General features: G+C 41.3%; 1 protein-coding gene across 1 annotated transcript in view; it reads right to left on the reverse strand.

The window, feature by feature from the left end:
• Positions 1-3,819: 3,819 nt before the first annotated feature.
• The window catches only part of LOC122971457 (protoheme IX farnesyltransferase, mitochondrial), a 34,126-nt gene continuing 10,758 nt past the window's right edge, over positions 3,820-27,187 (reverse strand). The window contains exons 5-7 of the mRNA XM_044338105.1: positions 10,902-10,972; positions 7,250-7,482; positions 3,820-4,956 (exon numbers count right to left, since the gene is read on the reverse strand). Coding sequence (XP_044194040.1) covers positions 4,526-4,956; positions 7,250-7,482; positions 10,902-10,972 — 735 coding nt within the window. The 3' untranslated portion in view covers positions 3,820-4,525. The remainder of the gene's footprint in view (positions 4,957-7,249; positions 7,483-10,901; positions 10,973-27,187) is intronic.

Genomic DNA, 27,187 nt, shown 5'->3' on the forward strand with positions numbered 1-27,187 from the left:
ACACTAAAACAAACTGACGACGTTTTAATCATTTATTTACCTGATAATTAATTCAACCAGTGTGTTAATTGTTAAACTGAAATAATAAAGTTGATAGTAATTAAAACTATAATAATAATGAATGTTAATTTCTACTTATTATCATGGCTTTATAATTAACGGCATTAAAAAGAACTGTAAGCAAGAACTATTTACATTTATTTATTTATTTTACATGTTTAGCCTTGTCTTTATGTATCACTATCATTACTTCTTCATCCCGTTTTTACACATGAAGTAACTCTGCACTAACAGCATGTCAGTAAACGGCTTAAACAGAAGAAATGATGTGCTCGTGTGGAGCTGAACTCACTAATCCAACAGGTTAAAATCCATTTAATTCTGCACGCGGACAATCGCTTCTTCTTTAGATAATTGAAACAACAAAGTTTCCTTCTGAGTTGAAAACGCCTTTTCAATGAGTATAAAATGCTAATTAACAGCCTGTATTTATTAATTGATTTTTTTTTCTGTCAAAAAAAGCTGCTTAGAAATATGACCCAAATCATAGAAAGAGACTAATCATGAAAATGTCTCGCCTGTATGTAAATGAACGGACCAAAATGTGTCCAAAATCTTTTATATTTATTTTTTTTGGGACATAATTCAGACATCCTCCAAACGCAGGCTGCTATTAAATTTAAAAAAAATGAATAAATAAAAATAAAATAAAATATCTAAGAGCAGTTGAAGAGCTCAGGAAACCCTCAGAATAAAAAAAAAAGCTCAACATTTGGGGAATATGTCTTTAATTTCCAATTAAAAACAGATAAAAAACGAAACTTTGCAGCATATATTTTTCATCTGAGGTTGGAGATGACTCAAAGCAAACCGCGGGGACTCATATATGAAACAGAGCCAATGACAGCACATTTTCCATGTTTTTAAAAACGAAAGAAGGGACAGATTCAAATGTGCGCAACATCCCCCCCCCCCCCCCCCCAAAAAAATGTTTTTTAACTGTATAAGATAGTTTATGAAACATATTTTTCTACTTTTCGCTGCAATTAACGAAGTCAGAGTCACGCCTAAACACTGACAAGCCAGATCATCTGATCCAAACCAGGTCCAGACTCTCACTGACAAAACTGCATATTTTTAAGAGGAGTATTTCTGTATTTTTTTGTGTGTGTGTCATTTATTAAGTTCAGTTTCCCTCATGAGAAATAAAAAGACTTGTTGCTTGTTCTCATGGTTTTTCAATAGTTTGTCGTATTGGAAGGTTGTTTTTTTTTCCATGGTATTAAAGTATTTTTTTACTCTAATATTCCCACAGGAACATATAGGGGTAGTTTTACTGTGGTGGTTGTATAGTTTCAGTCTAAATATTGCTTTAGGATTACTGCAGCTCTTTGGATTCTATTTTGCAACAACTAACGTTTGAAGAGAGGCCAGAGGTCATCCGTCATCCTGAGATTTCATTGCAGTGTATCCAGCTTGGTTTGAGGAGTCCTGGAATCGGAGCCTGTTGTACAGTATCCCCCCCACCCTCCCTCACCCCCTTTTCTCTCTTCTTGATGTGAGAGTGAGTCGGTGTGGATGTTAAAGCCTTGCAGCAGTGAGGTTGACTGCAGATTGCTGTTGGGGGACTCTCTCCTGTTTACAGATGCATATTTCGCTCTTCAGTTTGTTGATTCTGGCGTCAAGGCTCCGACTCACACTGAACAGGCAAATAACATGAATGATTTAATGACTGAGAAGTCTCCGTGCCCCTTTTTTTATGCACGAAAAGGAGTGAAACAGGAGGGGGAGAAGTACTCATAAAATATTGTTGGCTTGTGCAATAATAATAATAATACATGACCTTTCTGAAGTTTTCCATCATTTTAGAGCAAGTGTGATAAATGTCTAATGATTTAGTAGTCAACTGCTCTTTTATGTAAGGTGTTAATAATTTAAGATGATATATGCTGCTCCACAGGACTTTGTGGTCTTCCTGCAGGATTTACTAAGTTTCAAAAAGATCTTTTGCAAACATACCCTAAGACCTATAAAAAAATATTGTAACACTTTATAATAAGGGTACAACTCATATACTTACCCGTGCAGTTGATCGGCCACGTGCAGCGTCTTTTTCCTTTCATCAAACTGGTAGTCAGATACATACTTGTTGCTGCATGGCTCAATGGTCTTCACGCCACCTTAACAAGCTTACTAGACAGATGAATCGTACACCATCAGGTTACTTTAATATTAAACCCATAACTGTCAATTAACGTATCAAGTAACATTCATTAATTGACTATTAAGTGTAAACTAATCACATTAAGTCTTAGTGGTTTGGTCATTGGTTAATGATGAGCACCAGGAATCCATGACACATCCTGCATTACGTCATGTGTTAAATCATGACTCATGGATTAGTTAACCATTACTTAAAGTGTATTATTTGTACCCTTATAATGAAGTGTTGCCAAAAAATACTCTAATAATAATAATTTATGTCTGCTATGGTTTTAATTACATAATTGAAAATTCTTAAATCTGCTCCTTCTCCTTCACTGATAAATCAGCAATCTACAATTATGCAAATGTAATTTTATAATTTCAAAAGTTTAACTACCAGACACAAGATGTTATGAAAACTCTCTTTCTCTTATCAACACTTGTGACGTCACAAAATCATGCTTGCGTGTGCACGTCTTAAAACCGAGAGCAGAGAGAAGCTTCAGTAGATAAATGTGAGAACAGCTTTCTAGTGTCAAACTCTGCACATACATGATTCTGCACAGCCAAGGTCACCCAAGTGAAATAACAATAAGCAAAATACATTTTCATGTTACATCTAAATCAGAGAGTAAACCTGCCCAAGACTTTCAGAGTTAAGTATGAAAAATGTTAATTCCAAAAGGATGAATTTACCTTTCAGAGGAGCTGCAGCTCAGGCATCCTTCCTGTGTAATCTAAGGAAGAAATTAAGCCTCAGTAGGTTGTGGATCAGCTATAAGTCTAATGCTGTATGTGCATATTTAACATAATTCACACACTCAACCATCAGCATCAAAAGTGGAAACGACACCGAGAGGGAATAACTCCAGAGATGTAAAGGAAGAGAGAACAGAGCTGCTTTTTCTTGGCTGACGGGACAAGACAACTCCACCATCACTGCTGTACCTCTGTCGGGAGAGAGAGGAGGTTGTAAACCCTGACAGGCCCTCACACTGAGCCCTGGAGGTTGGCAACGACATTCAATCTCCACACAGGTTGAGTGTGTGTGTGTGTGTGTGTTTTTTTCCCCACTTCTTTTCTCCCAACTGTAACAGCTGGCTCCATCACTCCCCCTTTCACCCTCTGATATGAAACTCTGTATCCGGTCAGACACTTTACGAGGATGTCAAGCCGTTTCAGGTCTCTCGGCCTTGGCTAAATCCCACAGCCGCCTTTTATAGAGGGAGGATGGCAGCCAGGGGAAGGGTGGCGCTTGTTTCCTCCGAGCGCGGTGATGGAAATGTAACCAAATCCCAAAACTATAGGGGTGAAGGGCGGAAGGGGAGCACATGTTGACTGACAGGTGCAGAGGTGGCCTGTTAAATAAAGCTTATTGGAGGGACGGTGATTTGTGCTTAAAGCGAGCATATCCGCTAAGGCTATAATTGAAACTGAAATCCATATATGATGTGTACGCTGAGTCAGCACCGCTACTTAACAAGGTGTAGCAGTGTTTGATAAGAGACATCATATATATATATATACAGCCATCCAAGCACAATTTATACATCCTATATTGAGTTCTAAGTGGAAAAACAGCGGACGAGTAAAAGATGACACAAAAGGCGGAACTACATTCGTGACGTGTTTATTGTCAGACATTTGCCCTCGTGTTTTTCTCACAAGGGTTAACTATTCCTTCTCTTTTGGTGCAGGTGAACCGTGTTGAAATAAAGCGTTATGTAAATGAGGACCCATCAGTGCGTTTGCTGTATAGCAAAATACAATGAGGCTTATTAACTGTCAAGTAACAGGGATCAAGTGTAAGTCAGAACAACAATCAATGGATATTAAGTGTTGTAGCTGCTTCAGAATAAAGTTTATATTTGTCCTATTTTTATACACTGACTGTAAAATCATCTTTTGATTACATGACATCCTGGTGCATCACATATCCTCTTCTTCTCTTTTGCATTTGTACAATGCAATCTGGATCCACAGGAGCAATTTACACTGTACAAGGTCATTTAACATCAGTCATGTACAACATGGACAGGGCCTCTATATAAATAAATACAGTATATATACAGTACACACACATTGACATGATTACAACCTGATGTAATGATTCAGTGTGTTTTCTGTAAATCAGCTATTTTGATCCAAATCATTTCCAGCTCATTTCCTGATCTGCAGTGAGCATCACTGGGGAAAATTAAGAACACAGGTAAAACAATGTGTCCGTCACACTGAACCGTCCAAACAGACTGAGACACTGAAGGAGTATCTCAGTTGAAATAAAGGTCTCAGTGGTATCGGGGTATCTATATAAATCTAGTTAGCTTGGTAGTGTGATGGGTACAGAAGCTGGAGTCAGAGCTGTGTCCTCCCGATCTCTGCGAGGCTTCTTGCAAGTGAGCGCCAGCAGCAGCAGCATGGGAAGGTGCCAGAGGCTGCAGAAGAACAGCTTGCGGGCGCTGCTGCGGTCTCCCTTGCGGTAGAAGCGGAAGGCCAGGTAGCTGATGTACAGGTTGATGGGTAAAGAGATGACGGGGAAGGTCCAGGTGGTGACGTCAAGCACGGGCGCCAGGGTCGACAGGCCGATCAGGCCCACGCTGTGACGCAGGGCGACGCGCTTGCACAGGCTGGGGTGGGTGACGGACATCATGCGGTAGCCGCCGCGGGAGTAGTCTTCTCTCAAGTTCCAGCTCAGGGCGTTGAAGTGAGGGAACTGCCAGCTGTACAGGAAACCACCCAGCAACAAAGCACCTAGGGGGTGAAACGGAGGTAGAGATAAAGGAATGAGGAGGGAGGGGATTAATGATGCGGACCGCACTCTGTCACACTCCACATGCAAGATATTAGGCCATGTACTGAAATTAAAAGGTTTTTCTTTTTAATAAAAGGTACATATTTTTATTCTTGTAATTTTAACAAAACACTACTATTCCACTACTTCAAAAAAAATATATAAACTTTATTATTTTTATTTTAAAACATAGTGTTTAGAGAATCGTTTGGCCATTCAGAAAACTGGTTTTCCGAGTAAACAGAGACATTCTGACCCATTTTAAAACAAAAGCTGCTATTTCAACAAAACATTTTCCACTATAAAAAACCCAACAATACAGCTGTGTTACATCTGCTCCTGATGTCTTTATAAATAACTTCATAATTAACCCTCAGTTTTTACTGTCAGAGCTACTGAGTGACTGGTAGAGAACAAAGACCACCATGCTAACATCAGCTTGTAGAAGACTTACAACTGTGAATGTTTTCCTCTTAGATATACAGTTATATGAATTATTGTCTCAACCTTAAGTAGCACAAACTGATGCTGATCATATTTACATTTTTCGGCGAGGGACGGCTCTCGTCAGGACGATCATCCTGTTTTGTGTCACGTTTATTAGCTCAAATGAGTCGAAGCAGAAGTGTCGGTACTGACAGGAAGCGAAGATATTTTTACCAGCACTTAGCTTGACAGTGGCTTGTGTTTCACATCCTTGTGGGAGGGCAACGGACCGACATGTGGACTGTTGTGTGAACTGAAAAGTACTGATCAGTGAGTCAGCACAACATGAAACAGAAAGCCACACGACAGAGTGCTGCAAACGCTATGTGTTTCTCTTTGTCTTGCTTTTAGTAAACATGTTAAATCTTGCATGAAAACAGTGCGGCGAGACTTCGCTGTGACTCTGTGACTGGAAACCAGTGGATGCTGCTTTGAGGGGATGTTTTAGAAAAGTCTTGACTGTGTAGTTTTATTTACTGTATTCATCAGGCTTAATAATTTGATAACCAGCGGTTCATTCAAAGGTCAACTTCCTCTCGAAGGCTGAGCCACAGTGTGGGCTAGATTGTTCTTTAAAGCTGTGATGAATAGGACCGGTTGCCATGGAATCAGTGGCCCTCTTCAATGGAAATTGAATGGAATAAAGCAGCTTTTATTTTATATATTGAAAGCTAGATTCATTAAATATTATGTTGAAAAAGCCCACTCAATATTTGTAGCATAAATGTAAACTCAGCAGCAGCATGATGAAACACATTTCATACAGTTATCATAGCAGAACACGTCATGTGTTACCTAACGAGCTGAATATGCTGCTCAGTTTCTGTCCCTTCACTAACATTGGCAGAATTTAATGTAATGTTACAATAAGTGCATAGTCCACAGGTACGAGAACATGAACGCTACAGTGATTCTGGGCCATATATGCAGTATATAAAGCTTTATGTAGTGTGAGATCAGGCCTGGTCAGAGAGGTCCTGATGAAGCAGGAACACGATGTGATCACAGCCACACTGCATTCTGACAAACTGTTAAGATGTGGCAAAAGGTCCTATGATTTAAACAAGTTTAAAGGAGATATATTCCCAGGTGTAGGTTTTTAATCTGGGGCTCTACTGGAATATCTTTGCATGATTTACAGTTCAAAAAACTCACTTATTTATCTTATATTGGCTCTTTATGCAACCCCTCAGTTCAGCCTCTGTCTGAAACAGGCTGTTTTAGCTCCTGTCTCTTTAAGGCCCGCCTCCCGATGAGCCCGCTCTGTTCTGTAGCTTCTGGAGCTGTGTCACGGCCGCTCAGGAGGCTACGTCAACAAACCATGACACAATCTATAGAAGTAGGATTTCACTACTTTTTCCTCATTCTTTACTGGAAATGTAATCTGATCCAAAATATGCGAGTGGACAACAACACATGGAAAAACCTTATTAACAACCTTAGCAACAAAGGCTACAGAATGGACAGCTGTTTATGGGCATGTGCAACAAGCTGACGTCAGCTCGTCAGCAAGGTAGAAAAAAACGTTGCGAACGAGCGGGGCAGGTTGAAGCCCTGGATTTTGACTTGCAGGAAGCATTTCTACACAAGTTTTGGAATTTTCCATCATGTTTAACATTGACATCAGACATCATATTAGTAAATAAATAACAGAAAAGCATAAGTCCCTATCAAGATGCCCCTCAATTGAGTAATTTTCTCTCAATCCACACATGTACATACATAAGAGTCCACTATCACCCCGTGTTCTCAGTTGATGAGTCGTACCTGGCTCCAGACAGCCTGTGGCAGCCGTCCAGCCCATGATAGGAGGTATGGCACCCACCACCGCTCCCACCCAGGTGTTGACGATGCTGAGCCTCTTGAGCGGTGTGTAGAAACTCGTGTAGAGGAGGATGTTGAGGGCGCCCAGGAAGCCCGTCAAGGGGTTTACCGCTAGCGTGAGCAGAGCGACTCCAGGAACTCCACAGGCCAGAGCAAAGGACACTGCATGAAGGGGACTGGAAAAAAAAAGAAAGAGAATCAGGTAAATCAGCAAGAGAAAGAAAAATGACACAAAAGAATGTATAAGATGAATTTCAGATGTTTTTTTTGATAAAAGGCGAATAACAGTACGCAGATTCAGACGCAGACAAAAGCTCATCACCACCATGGGAACTATGGGATGATAAAGTTTTGTGGGCTTGTGCAGACATCAGATAAGACAATGATAGCTACTCACACACACATACATACACACACACACGGACCCATGGGGGCCACACACTGACAGTCAGCAGAGCATGGCTGAGACTCAAAACGGGAGGCTTAGAGGAAGCTCATCTGATAAGAGTTTGTCAGGGATAAAAGTAGCCCTGCAAGATGAAGAGCATGTGCACACGCCAGAGATCAAAACTAGCTGAAGAAAACCACTGCGGCTCAGGCTTTTAGCCGGATGAAGACTTCCTCCTCCTCCTCCTCCTCCTCCACTCATCTTTTATTGAAAGCAGTGACGGCGAGGTCTGGTTCAAATTCACCAGTAAATGCTCCATAAATTAAAGAGAGGATAGATTAAAATCTTGACCAAACGCAGGCCTTTTCTTCAAAAAGCAAACAGGGTTTTTTTTTTATTTTGGTGGTGTGGCCGAGCAGGGAGATCGGTGCATTAATGTGATTAGTGGTGTTATGTCTGTTTTATGTGGGCTGAGGTGGGGCCGTGCAGGCTGGCTATGGGCTGTTGACAGTCTGGCTGTGGGCTGCTCAGCGGGGGTCAAAGGAGGGGGGGGGGGGGCGAGTGCGTCACATGGCCTGAGGTGGGTTCACTGTCATTTGCTTACAGTCTGACACAGCCGCAGTCATAACGTCAGGTAGGTAACGTCAATACTGAAAAGCCCAAGATGTGGCCATCTGGTTAGACCACAATCAAGGCCGAGGATCCAAATGTGGAAACATGAGGGATTTGCTCATCAGGTTAAAGAAAACAGGATGAATCTACTTAAAACTGAAGTTAGCTTTGAAATATTGGAGTGGTCAGAGAGAACAAAGTGACAAGAAGCTGTAGAAATAAACACTTTCCAAATGTGTTAGACTGGCCTGAAACTTAGTGACTTCCACAAGTGGAATAAATTTGAGAAAAGACTATAGATTACCACGAGGACTAGACATCCCAACAAATAACAACTATTTCCATAAACTTACATACTTGACAGCCAGAAATGAACACATCTTGGGAAAAAAAACTGCACTCTTTTACAGTTTGTTTTCCATTTTTGTCCATTTGAAAAAAAACAAACTTAAATAGGTCTCCTGCTTTATGATTTTAATGGCCCGAATTCCAGTTGTTAAAATCAAACAAGATTAAAAAAGTTGTATTTGGTGTGAAAAAAGTTTTCTGACATTTTGTAGATCAAACGACTAGTCCATTAATTATGAAAATAAATCGACAAATTAAATCAATAATAAAAACATTGATTCAACCAAAATGTTGGTCGCAGCCCTAATGAAGACCATGCGTGAGAGGCGGTTGAAAGCTTCGTGAAAGGGTAGTAAGTGGCTAACAATGTTTTGTCAAAATAATCCTAGCGAGAACGACTCAGATCAGATGGCGAATGATAAGAATCCCTTCATACCACACACTCTGTTGCAAATCATAATTATCTTCAGCTTAAAAAAAAAAAAAAAAAAAAAAACGTTGAGGAAACTAATCTTCTTTGTTCCTTCTCTTACCAGGCTGAGAGCTATTTAGCATAATCACATGTGGATGATTTAAACTCTGCAAAAACCACTACAAAGGATGGAGGGCTGTCATCCGCATTTCACAGAGGAAGTAGAAAAAGGTGGGAAAGATGATACACTTTTGCAGCCCCGACGTAATATGACAAACTATTTCCAATGTTGACGACAAACGGAGCGGACAGAGCCCCCTCGGAAAGGACAGACGGAGCTGATGAACGTCGTTTGGCTTATTCGGAGCTCGTCGTAAAGACAACATGGAGAATGTGTAAAATGTGGCCCTCTGATGGCTTGTTTGACAGGACGGGTCCGGCCTCCCATCTGCTCTCTGTCTCTGAGCGAGATTGTGAGTGTGAGAGAGAGAAAGAGGGAGACGGGGGAGCACAAAGAGCGAGAGATATAGTGTTTCTGTGTGTCTTACAGACGGGCAGACACACCTCCTTATGTCAGGAACAGGCTAAAAGCCAGGGAGAAGAGGCAGTGTTTAAACAGTGAGAGACTATCTTCAATCACCAGATCGACAGCATGAGAGTCCACTTTTAAACAGCGTGTCAATGGAGAATTCCTGAAACTGGGATGAGATAGCTGTCAAGATCCAGAGCCTCGTATCTAAAGTGCCTATGCTGCTTGTATATGTTAGTTGGCAACGGAGGTATTTAGCTTTCTCTTATTAGCTGTATGTGGATTGAATGATTGAATTGGTAGAGGAAGGCGTTTCCTCCTCCTTCTGCCAACAACTTGTTTGCTTTTGTTCTCACTGAATAAAAACGAAAGGACAGATAAGAGCTTTTCCTGTAAGAGTGAAATGCAAAGGAGGCAAGTTTCCTGGCTCTGACAATAGATGAAGAGGACACGTGGTGGGTTTGTGTTTTTTTTTTTTTTTTTCTGTATGCATCAGTGAATATCTGTGTGTGTCTGCCTGCCGCTTAAGGGCGGCGGGTTCCCGAAGGAGCAGGCAGAGACGAGCATATCCAGTCGCTGAGTCAGATTTGTAGAAGCGTGGCGATGAGTGCAGTTCACTGAGCGACAATGCGGAGGTTATCTGACATCTTAACAGTGGAATTAGCGAAGTAAGGGGTGGCCAGGTAAACTACACCCTCGCCTCGACCTTACCGCTCCCCCCTCCTTCCTGGTAACAAGCTCGCGTTACACCTGACAGGTGTAATGCAGAGGATCGTCACCGCTGGCACGCGTTTCTGTTGTTCGCAGCTATGATCTCTGGCTGCCATACATGGCGGCTCATAATAAGTTAAGGTGGAACAGAAGGGTGTAAATTAATACTGGATGTGTGCTCGGTGCTACTGTTTTATTTAAGGTGTACTCTTCGTTATAATATTACCCACAAATACACACACAGGCTTTTATTACATCACAGGCTTATCATGTTGATGGAAGACATGTTTCTCAGCAGGACTAGGTAAGGATAAGGTCAGTGAGCGAGAAAACAATAGACTGTTATTTGTCAAGTATGAATTGTACATAACGCAGCTTGTGTGACTCAATAGCTGTCATGTAGTGTGTGCTGGGCTCACGCTGAGCTGTTGCAACTCTCTCCTCCTGGGCATTCGCTAGTCATTCTTCATCGTCATTTTAAAGTAATAAAACAGTGAAGGAGGGAAGGGACTGCCAAATATTTCATGCAGAAGATCATGAGGAAAAAAAAAAAAAAAGGCAGATGCGGTTAAAATAAGAAAAAAAAAAACTGTACCTGATCTGTCCTCTGACGAGTGGACGGTTCTTTGTGCGGTTCATGTTGGAGTCAAAAGGCACCTCAAAGTACTGTGGAGGCAGAAGGGAGGATGGGTTAATGCAGGGAACACAATCAAGACAAGAACACCTTAATTTAAACACACCCCAGTGGCCCAAATAAGTACAGACCCCCTTTGTTACGTTCATAATGACTAGAGCAGCACTAAACGACGGGAGGGAAGATGGGACCTTTTCCACCATGGCTGCCTCTGTGAGTCTTTCTATGCAACATCTGGACAGAAACAATGAGGGGAGCAAGCTTGGTCGTAGCAAATCTCCCAACCAAATGTTCGCCCTGCATTTGGAGAGTAAATGGACTAGAGGTGGAAGGTGGAGGCAGTGGGCTGTCGGGTGGGAGGTGGCGTTGGGGGGGAGGATGGGGGGAGGGGGGGTGTTCTGGGATACAACTATGTGAAAAACTACTTATACTCCTGTTTTATGATCTGCTCTGGAGGAGTATTGCTTCAAAGTGCTCCCATGAGATTGGCAATGTGTGACTAAAATGCAAACACATGGGGTGCTTAAACGCAGGAACTAGCTAATCTGCGTGTGTGTGTGTGTGTGTGTATATGTGTGAGCAAATGCACGTAAATGTGTGTATTTGCTTGCCTGTGTAAGAGCCTTTGACTAATGAAGAAAACAGATAAAGCACTTTGAGTGCAGAATATCAAGATCCATCTTTTCTGATATATGGTTCACATAAAATATCCAATAAACAGATAATCCACTTTTCTCTTCTTAAACCTCAATCGTCAGATTTACTGCACTCACGATATCGGAAAGCCACCATATTATTAAAAAACCCGGGTGGAGGACATCGTATTTAATATCATATATATTCTTTTATTTTCAAGAGCATTAGGGAGCGGGCTGCACTATTAAGATCTGATGCACTGGAACTTAAGTCAGGATCCAAATACAAACCACCTACAAAAAGATCAGACATATTTGATAACGATTTGGTCCTCTTGGATGAGGTTTGGAGTCTGGGAGACACACCAAACCTCTCAGAGCAGGAGGTCAACCATATTCAAAAAAAAAAAAAAAAAGACTGCTGACACGCCAATCCTGAATCTCCATCTGGGCCGCTGGGTTGTCAGACTTTGCATTATGTTTTCCCATGACTTGTATGAGCCATTAATGAGCTTCCTCAGGATTTATAGCTAGAAATAGATGATAGTGACCCAGTACGGCTACTCTTTAGTCTTCAAGAAATCCCTATTCTACAATTTTGATGTTAAAACTACCATTGATAATTATAGAAACAGAGCCTTTGATGCTCATGCCATAAAACACATAGAAAAGTGGGTACACATATGCTCAAAAGAAAACGTCCTGCTTTCCTTTTCCATCTTAGTCTCAGTTGTCATGGAGCACTAGCTAGTCGGGTTCGACTAGACTGAGCCAAGCTAACGCGCAGCTGTGTATGCGGCTGTGGGACCCCGAGGTCCAGGCTGAGGTGTTAATTCTATTTCCTGGGTCAGGAAATGCGTCAGGGGGTCAGGGGCCGCATGAGAGAGAAATGCACTTTGTGGCCAGAGCAGAGCAGTGCTGAACCAGGCCTCAGGCAGGCCCGGGGCCAAGCTTGTTGCAACACTGCTCACATAAAAAGGATCCACTTAGTTTCCAATAACATCTTTGCGCATGTTTAAAAAAAAAAAAAACCCGGACACAAGGGACAGCGGTGCTCTATGCGCTGTGCCCCCACAGGCGTATAAGGCACTTGTACAAAAAAAAAATAACAGAAGAAGCAAAGAAGAATATCGCAGAGTGAGGAAAATCTATGGAAACACAAGATCTACAGTGTGGACAGTGTTTGGATGAACCTGTCCTCTGTGTATACGGATGATATGATGTGAATGTCAAAGTCACTCAGTCCGCCCCGCTGCACGCTGTGCTGTCGTTTCACAGTTTGTCCAGTCCTGTTCTCGTTCCTCCCTCTCTGCCTTTTAAGTCAGACTGCCTCATCTGGTTCGCATCAGCGGCCCCCTCAGCCCATGTCATTATTTCCGCCCGACACTGCCATGTGTTACAGTGATGGCAATAAAATAATTGGGCCATTTGTATTTTGTGTGTATGCACGTGTGCTACTACAGGTAGGTCTAGACGTTGCAGTGTTTAAATGTGATGGGACTGTGATGGGACAGATCTTTAGAAAAGATTTTCATCCGTTTAATGGTATCTATAGCAACGAGCTCAGTCTCCAGTAGGGGACTTGAGACCAGTATATTTTTGATCCCACTACTAGAAAATACCACTAAGCTTTTGGTAAAAACTTGTGATAAAATTTAGGCCTTCCAACAACATCCTCTATAAAGCCAACAGCTACATTAAAGAGACAATTATACTGTTATAATTTAATTATTGTAAATTAATATGTTTCTGTTATTACTTAAAGGCAAATAAAAGTATTATTTTTAACCTTTCAATTACTACACCTGAAAGAAATTTACAGATAAAATGAAAAAGCTTAAACTTTTCTTAATTTCATAGGATAATGTCACAAGCGTGCTTAATAACAAGCACCCATGTCTTGATAACAATAATGTTCAGCGTTCCAAGCTTAATCATCCTAGTTACATTTTTTTGGCCATTTTTATACTCTGTATGTGCTGGTAAAGAGTCAGTATGTGCCTCCAATAGATTATTAAAGCAAAATAGAGTGTGCATTACAGCTTTCCTTTCATTTCTTTAGCATCCTCTACAGTATTTTGTATAGTATATGTAAAGATAGCAGTGTCAGTTGAGCTTGTATGTACAACGTTCAAATTAAGTTTTTATTGTGACGCATGTGTACAAAAAAGGCTTGGCTTGTTTGTTGGTATTTAACCCCCTCTGATTACTCACTGACACACTATGACGCGTCTAATTGAAACTGCTGGCGACTATTTATTTTGTGAGCCCTGCAGTTCACTCATGGTTCACTCACTGACAATACTGAGCAATTCAAGTGTTTTAGAGGATTATTGTTGAGAGGCAGCGTACCTACAGCAAACAAATAAAGGTTTGGATCAAGCTTTAGATACAGTTACATAAAAAATTGCTTAGATCAATACCAAACCCTATTCTATGGATCAGCTGAGGACATCCATAGAAAGGTGGCTAGGGGGACTAAATCGGAAGTCGTGGAGAGTCTGGTTGCTGCTTTCAATTATGAACATAAACACATACACACACACATAAAACCCATAACTGTAAGGACAATTATCTGCCAGATGATGACGGAAAACAGGCGAGACCAATGTGAGAAGCAAAGAAGAGGGGGGGGGGGGGGGGGGGGGGGGAAGTACAGCTGCCAGAACCTCCGAGCTATCAAAGACTGAACGTGATCCACAGCCAACCACCAGGGCTCAATTGATAACAGGCTACAGGGAGGCATTTCCTATTCTTGTGCTGAAGAAGATAACTTGGCTTTGTATCGTGATATAATTTATGGTGATTCTCACCCGCAAAATGTGTCGGTTTGATGAGCGTAAATTAAACACTGAGGCAGAAGGAGTTTAGATGTGAAGTTGGACCGTATAACCACTTATTTAAAGACAATAAGAAAGACAAAGAAATTGACAATCTTATACTTTAATTGCGCTCCCCATGGGAGAAGGGTTGCATTAGCGACCCCACACAACAAACACACCTCCGATCTGCCTGCAAAAACAACAATCGGAAGTGCAGTGATGGGCGGAGAGGAGTGATACAGTAAGTACACACTGTGCATTTACTGTGTTTACTCGAGAGGCATGAGTGTGCCTAAACACAGGCACGAGAACACACACACAGTCGAGCAGCTGTATGGCTTTGGCTCACAGAAACATCAGCTGGCCTAAACAGCGTGTCTCTCTCGCTCTGTCGAAGGAAACCCAGGTGCAGCGGCTAAACCAGACAAAAAGACCCGAGTCTTCGCTTGTCAGAATTGTCACCTGTTTGCACATTTGAGTTGAATGGCATACTCAAAACGTCTACAGGGAAGGGTGTTGCTCCGATGCATGCGAGCCAAGTCTACTTAAGAGCACAAGAGCTCTCAAAGCCCCCCTTCAACACCAACTGTGAACTGTCTCTGATCAGCCACTTGACAAACAAGCCGCCAAAGATTTACATAGATTAAGCTTTCCTCAGAAGTCAATTCAGTGGTTCTGGCAGACGTATTCAAATGTTTTGAAGTCAAATGAAAGAAAAGTAGTTGAACAAAACAAGCAAGGCATGCAACCCGACTCATCACAACACAAAAACACTGGTTAGGCCGCTCAAGGTTATTTCAAGGTGTTTCTGCGGTAGAGATGGGACCGATGTTCTGTCACAGAAATGCTATTGATGTTTCTAGAGTCACATGAACGGTGTCGGAGCCATGTGAGCAATGCTGTGATTTAACACCACTTCCTTGAAGAACCTGTTCAACACTTCCAAAGTGCTTATTAAACTGTTTGCACAAACTTGTGTGCGTGTCTGTGTGAACGGCAGAGGTGTAAAGAAATAGGGGAAAAAAAGTCAGAAAATATAAAAAAGGCATAAATGAGAAATAGCAAGGAAGAGAAGAAATGAGGAAATAGAAAGATGATCTTGAAAAGGAGTAAACAAGATAAAGTGTGGAGCAGGAAAGGAGGCTGACCATGGACGGTGGGCAGACAGTGTGCATTGTAATTAGAGATGGTGGATGGTGGTTTATACAGCCAGACCGATACTGGTCAGCCAATATTATCAGAGATATATCAGCGTATATGTTGTTCCATATGTGCGGATATATATTTTTTATTTTTCAAAGTTATATAGGCAGCATTTTATGTATATTTTATTTATAGTTATTCAATTCCCAGTGAAGTTTACTGTTTCAGTGCACTGATGTCATTTTATACAATAAGATTGATTGTTAAAGTGTAAAATAACATGCCTCCATTACATATCTTTGTCACAAGTATGGCGTAAAATGTGTTTATGTATATAATCTGTATGTGTAATATTGGTATCAGCATCAGTTGGGCTCTAGTGGTTTACGAGATCAATGAACGGCACACTGGTAAAGATGTGTGCCATGATATGGAAACGGCTATATTGTGCAGTATGGTGTAGGGGTTTTAATTTTCACATCACATGAAATGCACTGTGAGCCTCAGTATAATTCACTGCCTATTAACTGGTGCAGCTATTAACACTGGTGTGTGTGTAACCTTCCCTTTTATGTGTAAGAAAATGCAAACTAAGAAAATGTGGATAAAGAAATAGAGAAGGTGCTTTACTACTGCAAGCAGCTTACCACAGCATAGATAATGGACAGTTTTTTAACACCAGGCAATAGTTATAGTCAAATAACCCATTCAAATCATGAGGGCTATTCAAAATACTTCATGATACACAGTTTTTGATCAAACTGCCAAGCCCTTATTTTAATACAAAACACCTATAGGGCTTTAGGCATCACACAGAAATACAACTGAAAACTAGACTGTGGTCAAAAAAAAAACAACTGAAGTTGTTAGAAAAAGTGTTGAGTACATCTCCGTCACTTTGAAATAGCAATGTTTATTTTACACTATCTGCAGTGGAGGTGAAAGATAAAAAAACTGGACAAAGTGTCTGTGTCTGGAATGCTGCAAACGGACAGCTGGCAGATGTTTCTCGGGGTTCCTCGCCCTCTGCGCTCCTTTGATGTGACGAAATGATAGGGGATCGGCTGGTGTGATTAGACATGAGGAGCTCAGATTGTTTGCACTGTTTAATACATGAGAGGAAATCAAGACAAAAAAGGAGTGACTAGAAAATCACTTGTAAACCAGGGAATAAATCATGTTTACAGGTCTGCGCTGTAACACATGCATGTAGTAAATCATTAGACGTTTCGCTTCAGACCTTCAAAAACACTAACCACGCAGTAACTACCTCTTTATATTCGTCTTCTAAATCCCACAGAAATGAAAAATCCTGCTGCTGTACACTCAAATCCTTTCCATCTTTCTAAGAACCGCTGTTTTGAGACTGCAGTACTCTGTCTGGCCAAAGAGTGGATCACATCTCCTTTTTAGCTGTGTGTGTGTGCTTGCTGGGCTGAACCCCAGACCCCTTCTCCCTCTCTTTATAGTGGTCTGTGCAGAGCTGTTGGCAGCAGTTCAGCTGGCACGCAGTCTCTTTGATTAATGGCCTGAGTGTGGGACAGTGAAGTGCTAAACTGTCCTCATGTTAATCAGCCAATTAATGCCGAGCAGAGCCGCATTACCTCTGCCCTGCCGATAATCAGTCCGTTTGCCTGTGAAGTTATGGGGCAGGATCTGGGAAAGCTTACTGCAGGACGGAGGCATGCTGTACTTTCACCGCCTGGGCCATGAAGAGAGGGACGGAGCGGCGGAACGAAAAAGAGGATGAAGCTTGAAAACAGAGAAAAAGGCTAAAAGTTGAGGATTATTCTTACACGCATGCCTTTTTTTTTCCTAGCTCATCTGATCAAAGGAGGCTTTGACAGCTGCTGTTTTACATCCATAGACAACATAAGGGGAAAGTTTTTTTGGTGCGCCACCAAAGATAAATGAGTGTTTGTTCTGTGATGGAGAATGTCTGAAGTTGCTATGGCAGGGAGCCTGAAGGGAATATGTGCCTTGTGTTAAGAAGTGATGCCATACTTCATCATACATGTCTTGTGTGTCATATCATATCACTATTTTCATCGTTTATGCTGCGCCGTGTCCAGGGCTACAGTGCCTCCTAGTGTGAGGGAGGACTCAGATTACAAGCCAAACTCACGGTGGGTTGCGATGGGGGATGACAGCGAACCTTTAGGATTGAGAGACCCTGACTCACACACACACACACACAAAAAAGTTTGTTTAGCCTCACAGAAAGAACACTCATGACCCCAGATTTGGATTCATATATGTGCAACTAAAATGTAAACTACTAAATGTGCTATATATGTTGGTGATATACCTTGAGGTTTGAGTATTAGTCTTTATTTGTAGAAAGTGGTTTTGGTATCATTTGTCAAAGAGCTAGACATTGGGCCATGCTGGCAGACATTCATTTTCACTCTACTGTAAACATATCAACTGTGCAAACAAGACGAATTCCTTTGTTGGAGTGCTGGCCGGCCATATCTCTCGTCTCAGGCCGATAAGTTAACGTTCTCACTAATGAGGGCATTTCACTCCAGTTCCTGATTGCCATTAACTGGGCACACACTCTGACTGTGCTCTATTCAGTCTTACATACTGTGGGAAAACGTATCAGTGAAAGCTGAATACATGGAACGAGGCACTCTGTGTGTGTGTGTGTGTGTGTGTGTGTGGTCATTTGTTTAAAGAGAAATAAACAGTCTTTTCCGCCATCGGTAGGCATTTGCAAATAACTGTGCGGGTGTGACTGACATGACATGCAAAAGCCTCTCAACAGTTTGGGTGCAGTTGAAAAGGCGGCATGTGCATGACCGTGTGTGTTTGAGAGAATCTGAGTGTTTAGATTTTTTCATCCGCAGCTGCGTCTGACCACAAGGAGAATGGAATGGGTGTGAGTGTGAATGTGTGCGTGTGTGTGTGTGTCAGCCTTAATACTGCTCTGATATGGTTAAGAGATCTCCAGAAAGGCAACCCCTTGGAAACTGATAACTAGCATATGAAGGCCCTCTCGCTGTTCTTCCATAACGTGACAGGAGCCATCAGCACCTCCAGCAGGTTTGTATTTGCGGCGGTGACCCTCGGCTAAATCCACTCCTTCATCTAGACGGGCTCATTCAGCGAGCCTTTTCGAGGACCCTCTGAAGAAGACGCACGGTGAGTCCTGGTTCTGCATGCAGCCGGTGTTTCCCCCCCCCGCTCATTCCTAACATTACCTTATAAGGATATTATGTTTAAATTTTGGATGAAGGCCATCAACCTTTTAATGAAATAAGTCAACTTGATGGCAACAACAACAAAAAAAACCCTAACGTTAGCATGCGCATCGGACAGCTGTGATTTTCTGTGCTTTTGTTTACGTCCGTCGGCTTTAACAGGAAATTCATTCGTTTCATTACAGTTACTCACAACTTGAGATTACACAACAACTCTTTTGGTGAAGATAAATAGAACGGATAATCCAGCTGATTCCACCGTCTATGTGTTTAACACTTTGGGCATGCTGGGATATGTGTCACAGGTCTAATACCTCCTGCCTTTTTCTGCAGGGTAAAGTAGTTTCTCTGAACACACCCTGTAAAAATCCAACTAACTGAACACAAAGTGACATTGTTCAATCAGCATCCTTGTTCTCTTTCCCTTTTCTCCTCGCCTGCATGCTCTGCAAACTAGACTTCTGATAACAAGCTTGTAGTGCAAGCTGGTGCAGTGCAGAACAGTTTGGTTCAAGGAAAGGCGGGAGGATACTTTGAAAGATCATAATATTCTGCTAATAAACTAATATGTGTGCAGAATTTTAATGTAGATTTGCAGGCTTTGTCTCTTCAGTCTATGCAGTGGAGTAAAACTGCTATCATAGTAAATCACATCCTACAGTTTCACAACCGCCTCCTTCTAGATCCAAATAAGAGAGGATGGTTAATATCAAGGGTCTGCTCTCAACTGGCTTCAAGTAGTAGGAGGGATTACCCTTCAACCATTACATGGGGCTGGTGGTAATAAATAAAAAAAAGCCCTCCAACTGTTAGATCTCTGATTATAAAGCTGTGGTTTTCAGCCTATAAACTCAGTTCAAGACATCTCCTGGTGTGCTAAACCTGTTTTTTTTTTTTTGCAGTTTCATGTTTTTGAGTGACAGGAAACAGAATGAGGAAAAGATTAAACTATGTTTACACAGAGGTGGAACATTTACTGATACACCAAAAAGCAAAGGAGCGGACGGTAAACAGTGGCAAAAAAGCAACAGCGGTAAATAATTCATCCATGGAGTTTCAATCTCGGTTGCTGGAGCAAATGGGAGGAGACTGTGAACACGGTAACAAAAAGTTCCCGTTAGAGTCTTTCCTCCCCCGCAGCCGGAGCTTTACCTCCGAGACCCATCCCCGTTTCTCTGCCATATTCTCCGTGTCCCCCTCGCTCTCGCTATCCCCTCAAGTGGAAAGGCAACCGGTTAGCTTCTTGACGGGTTCTAGGAGTGAGCTGTCAACCGTCTGTCCCGTGAATGTAACATAAATTCTTCCTGTCAGGATGTGGTGTGACACAGCTTTCAGCGCGTCTGAATGGGAAGAGTAAGTGCTGGCACGGTTCCTCGGAGAGAGAGAGAGAGAGATCGCACTGATGCTCGCAAACCAAAGGATGACACTGTTTTAACCTTGATTACTGACAGGCGAGACGGTAAAGCCTTTCAGCTAAATAACCCAAAATCTCAATTAAGATGTTTACTTAATTGGTTTTATCACATTGATATAGGAAAGAATGTAGTAGTCTATGTAGTTGTTGCAAAGTTAAAGAGTTTCTATAGAGAAGTGGTTTTTATCAGCCTTCTTAAAAGGTTAAAGGATACATTCCCCCCTCTACTTTGTACTAAACTGTATAAAAGAGTGTATCTCTTAAGTAAAGAACACAATTTCAGATAGGTAAAGTGCCATTAAAACTGTGGGCTGGTGAAATTGGAGCCACTCTTCCCCTCCTCAACGTGTCTCTTTATAAGCAATTATTATAAGAGAAGGATACAGATAAAAGGTCTAGAGACAGGAGAAAGAGCAAAAGCGTAGGACACCCACACTGTAGTGTCCAGAGTAAAACGCCTGTAAGCATTTCAAGGCCTTTTTTGTGTGTTAATGGCCGTTGTGTTGGAAGCACGTAGGAGGTCTGATAATGCCACCGAGGATGAGTGCAGCATGAGTCTCTCAGCTGAATTGGATCATGAATGATTATACAAGGTCTCCTTTATCACAGGAGCAGGAAAAATAAAATGCAGCTTACCTTCAGCTACAAATTTGGAGGGGAGGGGGGGGGGGGGATGTATAAAACAACACAGGCTTAAAGACTGAAGCCCCTTTAAAGCAGCCACGCTTACATCCTCCGTTTTGTTGTAGGCTGACAACGCGGCAATGTTTGTGCAATGTTTCTAAATGATGGCTTGCGAGTGAGCCTTGGAAATGAGAGAAAACGGTTAAGATGTGCAGCGTAATGTAGGGGAGGTAGAGTTTGTTGTAGACATAAACACAGGAAGAAAAAAAGTGTGGTTTTAAAATCCCTTTGTGATACTAAAGTAGGGTTAGCTTAAAAAGTAAAAAAGAAGAGTAAAAAAAGAATTGCCTGGTATAAAGAGTAGAAAGGAGTAGGTACAGTTAAGGGCGTCAGAACAACCACAGTTAGTATGCATGATCATGCTGCACACACCCACACACACACACAAACACTTTAGTCTGGCTTGTGAAGGGTAATCAGCGATTTCTACATGACAGGAGTCTGACACGTTGCCATGTCATCATATAACTGCAACCTGTAGTGTGTCTGAAGCAGAGACAGACGGGAGACCACGCCCGACCCAGCAGGTGAGCTTCCCTAGGGTGAGAGGGGAAAACAGGTGGACCGACACATGCATACGGAGCACGATTAATGTTATACTCAGGCAGAGACACAAAGGGCCAGACGCACTGAAGCTCCTTTATGTTAATCTGATGGCAATTTAACATGTCGGTCTCGTGTCTGAACGGTGGAACGTGCTTCTCTTCTTCATGCGTTTAAGGGAAGATAACACAAGGAACAGGAAGAGATACAGCGTAGCTAAGTTTACTCCGGGTTCACTGTAGTTCATCGTGAAAAAGCAGCTGCAGATTTGTGCACGAATATTAAGAGACAGTTGTGAGAGAGAACAGAGCTTTTTTCATGAACTTGTATTCTATTGAATTTCAATGGATTCACAGTGAGATTTCCAAAACATTGTTAAATATTTTAGATGTCCAACCTACTTCTAACACTGAACAATCAGAGCATCTTTATAGTCGTCACGACAACACAGACCATAAGAGTATTTCTGCTATGAGCTAAACTAAAAAAAGCTGTGGTTCATCCAAAGCAAAAACCTTTTTTGTATGCTAAATATCACCTGAAGCTTTTTCAACTCTTCAGCTTGCTGTATGATCATATAATGAATGAGGACTTGGGCGGCAGTTAAGATTCAGGAAATATATTCTGAATAATAATCATCGGAGACGAGACGAGAGCCGTTTTTAAAAAAAAAAAAAATTTCAAAGTAATAAGAGCAGAAGCTGAAAGCACGGAAGCAATTGCTCAAACTACAGAGTAGTGAGAAATGACAGCGATTGTAAATCTAGGGTGCCTGGCGATAATGTGATGTCTTCATAATGCTCGTCCCATACAGACAACTTTACAACAGTGTGGCGAAGGGATCTCTGATGATTTGTCTTCAATAGATAAGGTGCAATGTAATGCATACATATCCAGAACATCCCTTTGTTTTAATACAGGAGGGAATCATAGAGATAGAGATGGAGCAAACACATTTTAAATCAGTAAAAGTTGATGCAAAGAAACAACAACATTATAACATTTATCTGACAGTTGTAGCTTCTAATTACACAGTTATATGATGCACTGTTAACAACCCAACAGAAGGCTGTATGAAGTTATAATAATCTGCCAGTTTGACCATGACCACCTGACCACATAAATGCTAATTTGGGCTTAATTAACACTGCCACTAGCAAGCTTTAACATAATACATGCATCTTGCACCAAATGGCAAGAAGGGAAGCCTAATGAATTTAACCCTGTGTGTGCCATTTAAAAAGAAAACACCCTCCGATCAGTTCTGTGCAGGTTGTGAAGGTCTCTGAGACAGCCAGAAATAAACGCTGCTGACTTTTTAACTAAATGAATAAACTTGACTATTAAGATTTTGAGAGTGTGAGATGAACCCTAGGCTTGGGGGGGGAAAGCCTTGGTGTATGTTGGTAACCATTTTGTTTTCCAGCAAATGATGCCCTTGCCCCAAAAGCTGAATCAAATTAGCATGCAGTGTTGGCTCACGGGCATGCCATAAACAGGGCTGCTTTTGTTAATTATCCACGGATCTCAGTATTACAAAGAGTGTTCCTAGTGTGCCTTAGGCTAAGTTACCTTCAAATAGAGGCAGGGGGGGGGGGGGGGCAAACTTGAGATTCATGGAAAAATAAAAAACTGTAAACAAATATATAAACATGATGCCCTAAACACATGTTTTTCTGAATCAATACTCTCATCAGCTTTGCAAAAATTGTAGTTTTTGTTCATTGTTTGGCTACTGTAAAAGCAGAAACATCCATAAATAAATTGTTTTAAGTGGTTTTTTTTTTCCTGTTTATCTGACCTTTACGCTGAAAGTTTGTGATGTATTAAAATTAAGTGCAAAGAACTCAGTGAGCTTTGGAAATGTCTTTGTATCAAAAAAAAACAGCGATTAAGTTTCAGTGCAACAGAAAACAACAGGTCCTTTCATGAAATTTGTTATCCACTTTTCTGTCATTGCTTTTAAAGCAACATGGTACCGCAAATCAAAACACAGTGTGCATTCATCTGGCTAACATTAGCATTGCAAAAGACATTAAGTCATAATACTTTTACTTATCAAAAAAAAAAAAAAAAAAAAAAGGGGTCATTTGGAGCTGTTCAACTAAACAAAAAACATTTGGGTACATGCCTGGCAACGTTCAGTGATATTACATCTGGTGAATAGGCATGCAAACCTCTGGACCCGATCTGCTAATGTTTATCGATGCAAACGGCCGCTTTTAAAATGAAGTGCATCTTCGGTTACCCGTTATCACTGTCCGCAATCTGCTTCAGTGACAGAAGCCACAGAGGGACAGTTTCTCTGCTAGACGTACAGGGGCCTTTACACTGACTGATACCTCCACAGTGCATGTTAGAGGTGCTGACACAACACCATCTGTTTCAGAGGGAAAGCAGGCGCAGAATGGCAAAGAACAGCAAAACTGCTAAACAGCTCAAGAATTAAGACACTTATTTTAAGAATATTTCTGGGAGAAACATGCTCATAACCTGCTGACTGTAAATATTCAAACTATTTTTAACAGTAACGACCGAGAGAGAAAAACAAATACGTCAGATGAAGTGTGCTGGTTGGTGTAACAACATTTACTCAGCTTGCATGAGGTCACCCATTGCTAAATTCAGTGTGAGGTGTAGAAAGGTTCATTGGTGCCAGACAGTGCTGAGGTGGGTGGTTTCCCCCCCCCTCCCACCCCCTCTAAGTTAAGTCTCAATGGTGTCTGCATCTTGCCTTGTTGGTCACTGAAGCCCATAATCACAGTGTTTTGTCAAAAACTAAAGGCTGATCAGGGAGGTGGAGAGGAAGGGGCTCCACCTGCCTGTCAGTCAGTCAGTCATGTTCGTGCTCTTAGGGCGGAGGTGACTCTTATTGTGGTGAGGTGTGTTTGCCCAAACAAGTAGCGGAGATGGAAGCTCAGAGAGGCAACTGTGAGTGTGAGTAGGTGTGTCTCCAAGTGTGATCTTGACAAAAGGCTGATGACACGCTGTGGACAGCTCCAGTGAGAAACCTTATTTTCCTCTTACTTTGAAGTAAGGACACCCTGTTCTTAGTGAAGAAGTAAAGAGCCCATGAACATAAAGTACATAAAGTATGATTATGTGTATTATCTATCATCTGTGTTGTGTGTAAGGGGCTATATAAACAAAGCTAAGTTCAGTATATACAGTATGTGTTGTATGTATCATAAGTAAAAGCTGTACATTTAAGAGCTGAAATTAACAATTATTTTCATTATCAATGAGTCTGCCAGTTATTTCCTCTATTACTCAGTTGGTCAATAAAATGGCAAAAATAGAGGAAATTGTCTGAAACCTGAAAATACTCAGTTTATGATCATATAAAACAGAAAAAAGCAGAAAATACTCATAATTGAGAAGCTGAAACTAGTGAATGTTTGACATTTCTGCTAAAACAAAAAAAGACTATAACTATTAGTAGGTTATAATGTTTCGGATTATTTTATTGATCGACTAAAAGATTAATTCCATCAACTCTAGTATATTTATCTTGTTATGTAAATATAACCTCTGCAACACATAAACAAAATTAAGGGCCAATGAATTTGTTTTGTAAGACTGCTTATTTCTTTCAGTATGCTAATGTTGGCTAATGTGTCCATAGAGAAGAGGAAGGTAATTGAGATCGGGAGTCGTGATAATTTTGATGTGTTCCCTCTGACAACCAGTGGAGTTTAATTTCAGAATGATGCAGCTAACATTTTAAAAAATGTGACCATGAAATATTAGGCTTTATAGCCATCATGGTATCATTACTTACATTATACAGCTGAATGCAAGAAAGATGATTAAAAACTGACAAGAGGAAAGAATTTGCTTTAACTGTTTCCATAATTTTTTCCCTAAATTCTCACTGTTGGACAAATTAAATTTGATAACGCAGGTTGTAGTGGCAGCATGAGGTGAGCTGGTATTATACAGATTCACATCAGAGAGAAAGCTGAACTGCTTAAAGGGAAAATTCACCGCTGTGAATATGAAGATTTCTGAAAACAAGGTCACCTATGACTGGAGAAAACTGAGACCCATCCAATCAGACTGACTGACTCTACTGATGGTGTGTTTACAGCCAGCAGAGCGGCCGTTCATTTGCATGTACTACCCTCATTGTAATTATACAATACTTATTGAAAATTGGCAAATCTTCCCTTTAAAATGAACACCCTACATGTTCTTTCATTAACTACTGCTGTTGACTGCCAACACTCATAAATGAATCCCCTCTAACTCTGTCCATTGACTTGATTATGTTTGGTCTGCATGTTTAAATGTTTTAATCCCTCTACTATTGAAATGCATACGATGTTTACAGGCATGGTCAGTAGCTGCATCAGAGACAGCTGGTTTTTGAAACTTTACACTGAATTTAACACTAGTATCACGACTAGGACTTCATCAGTGCTACTTTGGCTACGTTCGTGTAAATAGCACAGACGATTTCTTGGCCACACAACACATAAAGATGATCAACTCTCACTTCAACTGCATCACTGCTGCCAAATTCTTATAAAAGAATGGTAAATGTAATCAAACGCACACAAATAAAAATATAATTGGACAGCAGAATATTATCAACATCACTGTATCTAAGCCTAGCTTACATTTTGCCTGGCAACAGTATTTGCCTTTGCTTCCCCTCGGGCATTTATCTTGGGGGTATATATTAGGTGGATTTGCCGTTCATGACTTTATCAGAGGAAAGCATCTGTCTCCCATCTGAGGCTGTAAGAGCTCCATTTGTACAGTTTGAAATGGATTGGCACCCCGTGGTTGACAAAGACAAAAGGCTTTAAAAGAAATTAACTATTAAACAGGGCTGTCTGGTTAAATATTCATTTTAATCCAGCACTGAATGAGATACCCATCGAGTCCCGTTCGTGACATCTTGCGAGGCAATTAAAAGGGAATTTCCATCCCTCCTCGCAGGCCGAATTAACAGCTTGGTGGAGACCATTCGAACAAAAAAAAACTCCAAACTATCAGTGTCAAAGATCAGCTTGCTCTCTTTTGTTTTAACTAAGCTGCTGGAAAACAAGATCTTAAGAGCAGCATCTGCACGAAGGAAGGACTCATGTTTGAGTTAAATCGCCCATTCGGCTAAGCTTTTGATGTGTTCAACCTTTTAATTTGCACCTCACAAAAATGCCCCGAAACACAATCCTTTGAAAGACAAAACACTTTTGAACAATTACAGTACACAGCCGGTGGAACTAATATGACAAGCACTGAAACTGTTACATCTCCATCAGCCTTCAGATATCTTTGAAGCTCTCCAACACAAGAAAAACAAATACAGTGTGTCCTTAGCGTAGGGGTTATTTTGAAGCTATCCACTGCAATTCATCAATTCCTGGTATGAGAAGGGTGGCGAGGGAGGGGGGGGGGGGGGGTAGTTTTCAAGAAGAATGAAAATAAATTGCACAAAAAAGGATAGCAATGTCATCATACTAGAGATATTCTACAGCGCCTGTTTGAAGCCAGATCTTCTGTCGCTTCTTCTCAGTGGGGAACACACACAAATCTAGTGTGGAAGGGTTTTATTGTCTTTGAAGAGGGCGACGTTTGGTTGGTGTTTTAGCGGCTATGAGGTCTTATTACAACTAATGACCCTCCTCAAGAGGTACCGTGTTATGTGAGGTACCCCCCAAAAACTACAACAAGAGGAGCCCCCCATTCTGGAAAATTGTTGTGGCAGCCTTGGCTGTTGGGGGCCCTGCTACCAACCTAGCCTGAGGAAGCCTCCTACCACCTACAGCGCTGCTAATGGACGCTTTCGGTC

Source organism: Thunnus albacares, chromosome 20 (assembly GCF_914725855.1).
Source record: "Thunnus albacares chromosome 20, fThuAlb1.1, whole genome shotgun sequence".
Classification (NCBI taxonomy): Eukaryota; Metazoa; Chordata; class Actinopteri; order Scombriformes; family Scombridae; genus Thunnus; species Thunnus albacares.